A 10,754-nucleotide genomic window follows, 5' to 3' on the forward strand; every position below is an offset into this window, starting at 1 on the left:
GATCGCCGTATTGCATCTAACCGTACACTTTTACCTCAATCAAAATGAACAAAAGAAACAAAAAAGATACGATGCACAATTGCACATTGTTCTCTCGGTTGATCAAACTGCAGTGCATTCACATTTGCCGTTGCATTTAATGATCATGTAAGGCTGGTCCCTCACATCATCATAGCTGGATTTAGATAAAATAACATGCACTGAAAGAAATCATATACAAATAGGCTTTAAAAGTCATAACTTATTCATATATGTATATATTTATGTTGATGGAAATGGTTAATTTTATTGCTTGATTTTGGGATTTCGGATTTGTGTTCATTATTTATTTTGGAGTAAGATAGCGAGCGAGCCAAGCATATTTGGCAGGAGCAATTACTATATTATTAACAGATCGAAATCTTAACACATCATTTTTTGATCCCATAGGACATATTTTTGTTGCTACATCCCAAGGAACAATTGTTAACGCAAATACATCCATTACCAAGCGTATGTAAACGGTTGAATTTGGGCCCGCATTTGGGTGTAGTTTCAGTAATTTTTAATGTCACAATGGAAGTAGAAAATATATAGACTATAGAATATAGATAGCCATCGATATCTGGTATCGATGATGTCTGGGAGACTAAGACCTCAAACAACTCCAAATAACATACTGTTACATAAATTCTTTTGAAAAATTTGCGGCTCTATTGATATTAATGAATGTTGAAGTTGACTCGGAATCGAGTTGGATACATGAGGTGTTGACGTGTGAACGCATCATGCAGCCGATGTCCAAAGAGTTCGCAATGCCCTGAAACAAAAAGAAAAAAAAACACACACACATTACTATTGCATCAATTTCAATTCAATGAATAACATACCTCTGTACAAGATCAATTTTGCAGCCGAAATGTCACGTTGCCAAACTGTCTTCAGTACTGGAGAGTCGTCAACGGGGTCTTCGGGCACAAATTCATCTGTGTACTCGATGATACCGAGTTCAGCGTCGTGAATGATTACACCTCTGCGCTCTTCAACATTGTCATCCATACCGTTTGCCGCGTTTTGTTGCCAGTTTTTACGGTAGCAAATCACCTTAGACACAAAACCACGGGGTTGTAGTCGTCGCTCTGATCGCAACTTCCGCTTGCTCTTTGCCACCACAATTTTCTCTGGTAGCTTCATTCCATCCGGCCAATCATCTTGAGCGGGCATGCACCATTCACACACCTTGACACGATCGTTCAATGTACTCAATGCAAACGGTTCGAAACATCTGGCACACAATCGTGATGATCTGGCTTCGTTCACAAATCGTATGACATTGCCTTCCATTTTCTTGAAACTCTTCACCAATTTCCGCACGCCCGGGCATCGAACATGTTTCTTGATCTTAATTGGTGAATTTGCAGGTGGTTGGGAAGCTCCAATGTTAATGATGCATCGTTTGCGATTTGCCTGTTGAGCAACAACAAAAACATTCAATTTTTTCCAAAGAAACAAAAATTCAATCGTAAATTCTTACCAGCATTGCGGCTACCTTGTCACTGATCCGATTGGACTCGATGTAATGATCAAAACTTAGACGTGTGTACTTTTTGGTTGTGTACACTGCAATGGCTTTCTTCATGATGGTCAATCGATGCCGTATGTAGTCACGTCAATTGCTTCCTTTTGGTGATGGCATTCGGTCATATCGCGCTCGGTTATTTCGATCACTCTCTTCGAACTGCCCGAAGGCACGAGTCCATCGCTCTCTCTTTTCCTTACGCACTCCTTCTCCGGTCCCATAATGATACTTCTTGCTGTTGATTGTGAAGTTCATCTGTGAGATGGAAACAAAAATCGAACAATAAAAATTAAACAATGAAATGGATTCACATGACACAATCACAATAGAATGCATTCAATCGCTAACATACCTCTTTGCCATTATGAATTCGCTCTTTGTCATTATTGATCCGTCGCCTAACGGTTGCATTCCACGTCTTCATACCCCAATCGATGCCCAATTCGTAGACATAGAAGCTATCAGAGTACCGTTTACGCACCAAACCATCTTCCACTAACTTGTCGACTACGGGTTTCTTCACTGTGTACAGAATCGATGCGGATACACCATCGCTGAGAATATGTTCGAATTTTTTGTTTGCTTTCAACACTCGATTGATTTTCTCCATGTTAAAAATCATATTGAAATAATACGCTTGATTTGATTTTGACGTGACGTCGCTTCATGAGTGTTGCCGACCATATTCATCACGCGGAATGGTACCGGTTTCGCACATCATACGATACAAAACATCAGCGTCTATTCTCACTGCCTTTCGCGTGATGACCACCAAATTCTTGATCTTTGGCAACGCAATGACTTGCACGATGTTGTCGTGGTGTTTTTCAACCCGGTTGAGGTGCGTTTCGATTTCTGATTGCATCATCAACCACATTGGCAATGATGCAAACCATGTATCTTCGTCTTTGGTGAATTTGGCGATAAAATCGTCAGCTGGTCCACGAATGTCTCGAACGTAACGCAACAATCGATCTCGTTTGGCCAAGCGATTAGCATCACCTCTTGTTGCGTCATATCGTTTGATTGCCCATGACACTGCATTTGCCACATTTCGTTCATCGTATGTATCCGGTAGGCCATTCGCTCGGTTAGTGTAGTTCTGTCTGAATGCATTTAATCTCAAGAAATACCGCAATCGTTTCTGTGCATGTGTATCCAAATTCGTCTTCACATTACGGCCATATTGTTGGAACAAATATTTCATCAAGTTGCCGAAGTAATCATTGTTTGGCCATGCGGAGCGATTCTCTGTGTCCACATTCTCAAAGCAATGCCGGAACCATGGATCCATAATGAAATTGTCTTCCTTGTAGCGCCACAACACAGCATAGAAGCAATTTTCGATGATGTGCATTCCATCGCCATCGTCGAAATATTCCCAATTGCCGGTGATGATGGCCTGTTCAGTGGCAGCTCTGAATTTGTTGAGGAATAAAAGCGACGCCAATTCAGATATTTGGGTGCATTTTATGCTGGTTTTTGTGATCCATGGCAGAACACGATCACGATATTCCGGTCGAACAATACTAGCGGCGGCCAACTTGATGGCAAAGTATGCTTGCTCCTCCTTTTGCTTGCCATCTTCAACTTTCCGCAGTTTCGGCCTATTGCCACGAATGGCATGTGCTCCTATCCTTTTTCTGCCCATTATTGAACCTTGAAAAATTAGAATGAAAACACAAAAATTACTTTAGAACGCACTAGAAATGATTTTTTGTTGCTTCTAAAATTACTTAATTTGAACGAAAAACGAAAAAAACAATCACTGTAAATCGAACAGTATTCACAACAAATGACTTGCCTTTCCAAATGCTCAGATCAATGTGAATGTGCAACCGGCATCAGTTTGACACATCAATGCTGAATTTGGTTGTGACACAAACACCGCACACCGTGATAAAATATCGAAACGCTCACGATATTTCGGCAGCAGATTTCTTCCACAGGCTACGGATCAAAACTGTAAACAAAAAAAAACACACAACAATCGATGGTTTGTTGATTTCGAAAATCACATGCACACTAGAAAGCTTCAAAAAAAAAAGTTGTCCCTCATCTGAAAAGTCCGGCCAGTTTCGAAAAATATACCTAAAAAAAAAAGGTTTTGTCCAAAAAAACGACATGGGTACCATAGAAATTGGTGAAGCAAGCCCCATATCAAAATTTTGATGACAGAGTTTTCGGAAGCTAATTCATATCGCAACATTTCGACCCAAATCATTTTTTCAGCCAATTTTCGGCAAAAAATGATGATAGGGTTTTATCTGGCTCGTCAATATCTACAACTTTTACCAAGACATCAGCCTAGGAAAAAGCATTCTGGGCCAGTTACAGTGTGAAATGACCAAAAAAAGGCAATTTTTCGGCATTTTTTACATTTTTCGCTCTACTGTTCATCTAGGCGGTGGACTTTTATTCAGTTTTTGACCCGTGTCGTGTAGCCAGAACCTGTACAAAAATTTTGGCACTTGTCAGATTGCAATTTGGATGAAATTTGGTGTCAATTGATTCAGACATAAATGAAAAATTTCTGGCCAAAATGAGCAAATCACGACTACGAGCTTCGATTTGACAAATAAAAGCAAGCGATTTCTACCTATTCTGACTTTGAACATCTAGTATGGTCCTTTACAAACATTTTAAGTACTAACACGACCAAATCCAGTGATGTTTTCACATATTTCTGGCCTCATATTCGATTTCATTCTAAAAAAATCGACTTTTGTCCAAAAAATCCTTAAGTATAGGCTTTTTTGGGATGGTGTCTTGGCGCAAAGTTATTTTTTCTCGAAAATATGGGGAGTCTTCCCAGATAAAAACTGTTAAAAGTGGCTACTTCAGGTACCTCCCGAACAAAAGTTACGTTTTTTATGCATTTTGCTATGAAAATATGATTTTTTGTTTGGGAGGTACCTTAAATAGCCACTTTTAACTGTTTTTATCTGGAAAGACTCCCCATATTTTCGTGAAAAAATAGCTTTGCGCCAAGACACTATCCCTTAAAAGCCTATATTTAGGGATTTTTTGGACAAAAGTCGATTTTTTTAGAATGAAATCGAATATGAGGCCAGAAATATGTGAAAACATCACTCGATTTGGTCGTGTCAGTACTTAAAATGTTTGTAAGGGATCATACTAGATGTTCAAAGGCACAACAGGTAGAAATCGCTTGCTTTTATTTGTCAAATCGAAGCTCATGTTTGTGATTTGCTCATTTTGGCCAGAAATTTATCATTTATGTCTGAATCAATTGACACCAAATTTCATCCAAATTGCAATCTGACAAGTGCCAAAATTTTTGTACAGGTTCTGGCTACACGACATAGGTCAAAAACTGAATAAAAGTCCACCGCCTAGATGACCAGTAGGGCGAAAAATGTAAAATATGCCAAAAAATTGCCATTTTTTTGGTCATTTCACACTGTAACTGGCCGAGAATGCCTTTTCAAGGGCTGATGTCTTGGTAGAAGTTGTAGATATTGACGAGCCAGATAAAACCCTATCATCATTTTTTGCCGAAAATTGGCTGAAAAAATGATTTGGGTCGAAATGTTGCGATATGAATTGGCTTCCGAAAACTCTGTCATCAAAATTTTGATATGGGGCTTGCTTCACCAATTTCTATGGTACCCATGTCGTTTTTTTGGACAAAACCTTTTTTTTTTTGAGGTATATTTTTCGAAACTGGCCGGACTTTTCAGATGAGGGACAACTTTTTTTTTTTGAAGCAATTTAATGCACACGGTGGTATTGTTTGGTTCGATCACTCGTTCGATGTCACAACGATAACAATTCAAATGACTTACCCTTTTTCCCTTTTGCTGGCTGTTCAATATGAATTTAGTCGAACGAAGCAAAGTTTCATATTTCATGACATGGTGAAATTGTGAACGGCGGTTTGTTCACAATAACAAACTTCAAAATGAACCAACACTTATAGCGGGAATATGCACGACATTAGTTTTGCCTGCCATCTCTGGACAATTTAAAACGTAATCGTTGAAAATCAGAAGAAATGAATTTGAAAATATACTCTCACCATTTAGTTCATTCTCTTTGGATCAATACATGAACAAAAACATGAACAATTTAGATCATAGAATTTTATGCTATTTTTGCTCCGTTGTGTGAACACTATTAATTGATACAGAATTCTTTTCTGTTTAATTTAAAATCTAACATTTTCTCGTTCCCAATATTCATACAGTTGGTTTACACAGAAATTTCAGTCGATTTTGACGGAAAAAAAGTCTAAAAACGTTACATCTTTTAACGTTAAAAATGACTAAATTGGGTTACATGATTTTTTGTTGCTACATACTAAACTTTTGACAAATGATCTACGCTTTTTATTTGCTCATTAAAGTGCGTATGCTTCAATCAATTCCATCATTTTTTTATTCATTATTTTGTAATGCTGCGCGATGGAGTTGGTCTCTCGTACCAGTGGCAAAAACGAATAAAAGAAATCTTCATTTTTTTACAGTTTGCACGACTGCCGAATTGGTTCATCGTGCTCGTGTACGTACACACTCATTTCTAATCGGTATTTTTTATCGACATATAGATGGGAAATCAATTAAATGAAATTTAATAGGAAAACAGATTGTAAAGTAATGGACTCGATATACGATATGTACGCTCGCATCTCGGATTTCGAACAAACAATGAACGAGAGCCAATTTGAAATGAATTTTCGCACTAACGAAAAAAGTACCGAATCATAATGCCATAATAAGACATCAATTCGTAGTGGATCTTTTGTTTTATATAATCATGAATACGATTTCATTTAACACAGCTGTTAGCATTCCGTTTTGTTTTCATCCGTGCCGAAAAAATTTCGCTTTCAAAATGTAACTTGCCAAACGTCCACATATTTGCTTGGCCATTTTGTCTGTGAAATGGAATTGGAATGTGTACGAATTGGAGCGTGATTCGATCGCTTTTCAGTTAATCTAATTTGGTTCACAGTCTTCGATTTAATACTATGGCATCTAAACTGTGTCAATTCATGTGGACCTATTGAATACCTACAATTTGAAGCTAATGTTTTGAATATGTTTCGTCTGTCACATGAATTGCGATTGTGAAATCAACGTTTGTTCGATCAACATATCGAATTAATAGAAGAAAAGTGAGAAGGACAATTGACATAATTATATGTTTAGAGATGATTCGATTGCATCTGGGACACTTTGTGTCGCTTGATAATACACTGCACGAAATTCAAATTACTTCGCATTGTTCTAATTGGAATAAATATATACAGGGTGTTTCATAACGCCGTACAAATCTCTCTACCACAGATTCCTTGGCTCATGGGGAGTAAAAAAGTATAGGAGCACTTTTCCGAATTCGGCCTCTTTGGACAAGTTATGGCCGCCGGCGTATTTTCGGCCAAAAATCACTATGGTCGCGGCTCTGGCTATAGCTGGGCCATTTCTGGTCACAGCTCCATTGAAGTTGGCTTATTGGAAAACTATGGAGCCCTACTAAACCATCCAATTCGAAAATAATGAAAAAAGTTGGATTGAAGGTTTAAAATTAACCCATAACGGAAATTAGGAAAAATCGATGAAAATACTGAATTATCTCAAAATAATGCGTTATTAAGGTATCGTTTTTTTATCATAAATGGAAAGAGCATAAAATTTTGAGCCGATATGCAAGTTTCCATAACCTAAGATTTTCCGTTAACCCTACCAAAAAGGGTTAAAAGGCGCAAAATGTACCCATTTTTTGACAGTTCCAAGATATTGAGGTTAGAAATCAAAAACTATTGAAGATATCGGTCTGCTTTCTTCTGAAAAGTTGTAGAGGGCGCCAATAGCAACAACATGAATTTGCAGGTTTTTCGATTTCGCCAGCAGATGGCGCTCAAATCGGTGAAATAAAGATTTCAATTTTTAGTGAATGGTTTTTGAAACGTCTGTATTGTAGTTGCTGTCAGGCCAGCTGTCAATAGAGCCGCAAAATCACAATTATCTGCAATATCAACAAAAAGTCAGAATATTCAATAAAATTTGAAATATCGTGAATAATTACGATTTTGCTAACTGTTTGAATGTTGGAATGAATTTTTCTGCATTTAACACCGATGTAGCATAAGATATGAAGACGTGTACGAAAAGTACAGCATAAATAAGAAATCATACTGACTCAACAAGAAAGATACCTTTTTCTGTGCGCCAATTTTGTATGCAGTGTTATGTGATGTTTATCCAGAAGGAAAAAAACTATCCATAGGCGATGCTGAAAAACATATGCTGTTGTACCAATGAAATTTCGATGCGATGATAAATATGCAAACATTCAAGACGGCAAAGTTAAACAAGCACATATCGTGAGCACAATAAAAGTAAAAGTACGTCGCAGGCCAACGGTTGATAAAAAAGGAAATGAGAGTGAGCACGACTGACGACAGATAAAGAAACAGAATGAAATGAAAAAATATAACAACTCAAATTGGTCAAATAATAATTTTGCGCGTAGCAAGAGAGACACAATTCTCGGCTGGCGCATTCTGCACGTACACGAACAGCGTATTAAATTAAAAGTGAATACGATATAAAGTGATGAGCAGTGGTACTTATTACTTCAATTTATGATCCTTGAGCCAATATCTGAAGTATTTTCTACTGTGTGTGTCTTGGTGGCGGTGTCGATATCATTTCTACAAATCTGTTTAACATATATAACGTAACATATTTGTTTCTTGTGCCTTCTGTTTGCACTTTACATTCGCGTAAACCTCATGCGATGTTTGATTTATATCTTTATTCTGAGGACAACAAAGGCAACGCTTTCAATTTGGCTGTTTTTGCTTTATTTATTGGCCATAATAATGAAATCCAGACGATGCCAGTTTATGCCGCATAACGGTTAGCAATTTTGGTTCAAAAGGTGTACAGTGTACACGTGTATAGACTGTACTCTGTACACTGTATACTCTACAGTATACACACTGATTATATATGTTTTGCATTATAGGCGATTTGCACCGAAACAACATAGAACGATATAATATAATAAAAATGACATTTTTTGACAACTTTTACCTCTTCACTCTATCAGTAGATACATTACAAAACATGGCATAATTTAAGACATTTTCAGAACTACTCGTCGTTTGAAGTTGTCAAAAAACGCGGGGGATGCAAATAACTGTTATTTAATTTATCAGAAAATTGAAAGATTGGGTTTGGTTGGGGATTAACTTTCACTGTTTTAACCTTCGTAGTTCTGAAATCACGACTTATTTCGGCGCGTAGTTCTAATTTTCTTTGTGTTTTTTTATATTTTTCCTTAATTTCCTTCGATTTTAGAACTGCCCAAACCGCGTTTCCGAGCTACCGGTTCTGTTTTCAGAACTACCCGTTCGAGCCTAAACTACTAACTAAATTATGCCGTGTCAAAATACATATCCACGTAATGAATGCCGTTTTTGTTTCCATTAGCCGCATTCGCGGTAATGTTAAAGCTACACACGTTTAACACCTCTGCCAAAACACATCATAATGATGTGCGAATGATGATAATATTGCAATCATACTTGTATGCATGAAAAGCGCCCATAAATTAATTAAAAGAATTGCTTTTGCATCCTATACAATGTTTCATTTCGATTCCGTTGTATATCATCAAGCAAGTAAAAGGCATATCTTTTTTACCCAACTTTATATTGCAATATCGTTTAGATGATTTACGATGTGCACCTTCTTTACTGCATCTCATTGTATGTATATATATATATATCATAACGTGATGCGTCGTGTACTATACAACGAAACAAACACAATTCGACACTTTTTTCATGAGCTCGAAGTTGCGTGAGCGACGCCGCATTCATTTGCTGCAATTTTGCAGGTGACAGGCAGAACAGGCACAAAGTTAAATTTCCGGTTGAGCTTATTACCCGCAGATTTTTTGCCTTTACTATATACATGGCTTTCATTTCATTTTCTGCATAATTAAAAATATATTTATAATTTGTCTGTAATTCCTTTTGAGCACGGTGGTGTTGTGATGCGCGCCGTCGTTGCTGATTCTACGACCATTCTTTCGGCTTGGGTTTTCAAATGATTCACTCACCATGCATCTATTGTAATCCATTGCGTTCATTTAAGGTAATAATCGTAATTTATTTTAATACTTAGCGCATTCGAATGGTTTTATTTCATTGTATATTGCTTTGTTCGCTGGTGCAACCATTATAGTGGCTAGCGTTACGAATGAAAAGACCCGTCAGAGAGTTGGAGTTTGTTTCAAGGTCCAAAAGTATATTTCATTGATATTTATTTAATTTTTCCTCGTGAAATCTCTGGGTACCCAGAAACAGCTAACACTTTGTTTTATATTGCATACTTATTAAATTTCTCCATATCCTCCAATCGTTTTGCTATATTTTCTCAAATCAGACGCGGGTATCGAAACCTCATTTCTGTGGCATTACAAGAACCTTAACCTTTGCATATGACTTGGTTCACTGGGTTTATTTTCTATAACCCATACGATTTATTTGAAAACAACTTTCGAATTCATTCACCAAACTGTATTCACCATTGCTCACATCAATCGTTCGGTTCGGTTGTTTCACCTTTTTAAATCAAAGTATTTATTTTTTTACCACCAGCAAACAAAGATGATGTGTCTGTATGTATTAATAGCCTTTCGTCGTCGCCATGTACCTTGTGGTGATCAGATGTGACGTCATACTTTTGAATTCCTTTTCGGTGTTTTTCGTTTTAGACTGGCCGCTGAGTCAACAAGTTGCTCTTGCCATTGAAGACAACTGCAGGCTTGCTGTTTAAAAAGTCATTAAAAACCAATTTTAGGTAATCTCTTGCCTCGCAATATTCTGTCCAATGAAAAGTTCTACGGCGTAGAAAATCAAGTCACCGTGAATATTAACAAAAAGCGATTCTGAGCGACGATTCTGGTTGTCCCAGAGTGCAAATACGTAACATACGTAACATACGTTCTTTATTAAAACAAATTTCATTATCTTCACTCGATTCAGTCTTGCATGCATGATACAAAAATAATCACTAAAGCTAGTTCCTCCATTTATTTAAAATATCTCACTGTTTTCAAACAATTATATATATTCTACAGTTCTTCTGTGTATTTCATAGCGCCAAGTCGGTAAACATAACCTCAAATGTCAACTGTTGTATTGCTTGATCGGAAC

General features: G+C 37.2%; 2 protein-coding genes across 2 annotated transcripts; both read right to left on the reverse strand.

Moving 5' to 3' along the window:
• Positions 1 to 675: 675 nt before the first annotated feature.
• On the reverse strand, positions 676 to 1,518 carry LOC129572580 (uncharacterized). The gene is made up of 2 exons (XM_055452568.1): positions 870 to 1,518; positions 676 to 799 (listed from the first exon to the last, which is right to left on the reverse strand). The coding sequence occupies exons 1-2, from the start codon at positions 1,321 to 1,323 to the stop codon at positions 702 to 704; spliced, it is 552 nt and encodes a 183-aa protein (XP_055308543.1). The 5' UTR covers positions 1,324 to 1,518; the 3' UTR covers positions 676 to 701.
• An 11-nt stretch (positions 1,519 to 1,529) lies between these two features.
• Positions 1,530 to 3,210, reverse strand: LOC129572579 (uncharacterized). The gene is made up of 2 exons (XM_055452567.1): positions 1,911 to 3,210; positions 1,530 to 1,813 (listed from the first exon to the last, which is right to left on the reverse strand). Exon 1 carries the CDS (start codon positions 3,207 to 3,209, stop codon positions 2,223 to 2,225), a length of 987 nt encoding a protein of 328 aa, XP_055308542.1. The 5' UTR covers position 3,210; the 3' UTR covers positions 1,530 to 1,813; positions 1,911 to 2,222.
• Positions 3,211 to 10,754: the final 7,544 nt, after the last annotated feature.

The sequence above is a fragment of the Sitodiplosis mosellana genome, unplaced genomic scaffold (assembly GCF_009176505.1).
Source record: "Sitodiplosis mosellana isolate CC-2019 unplaced genomic scaffold, AAFC_SMos_1.0 Smas_scaffold_5236, whole genome shotgun sequence".
Classification (NCBI taxonomy): Eukaryota; Metazoa; Arthropoda; class Insecta; order Diptera; family Cecidomyiidae; genus Sitodiplosis; species Sitodiplosis mosellana.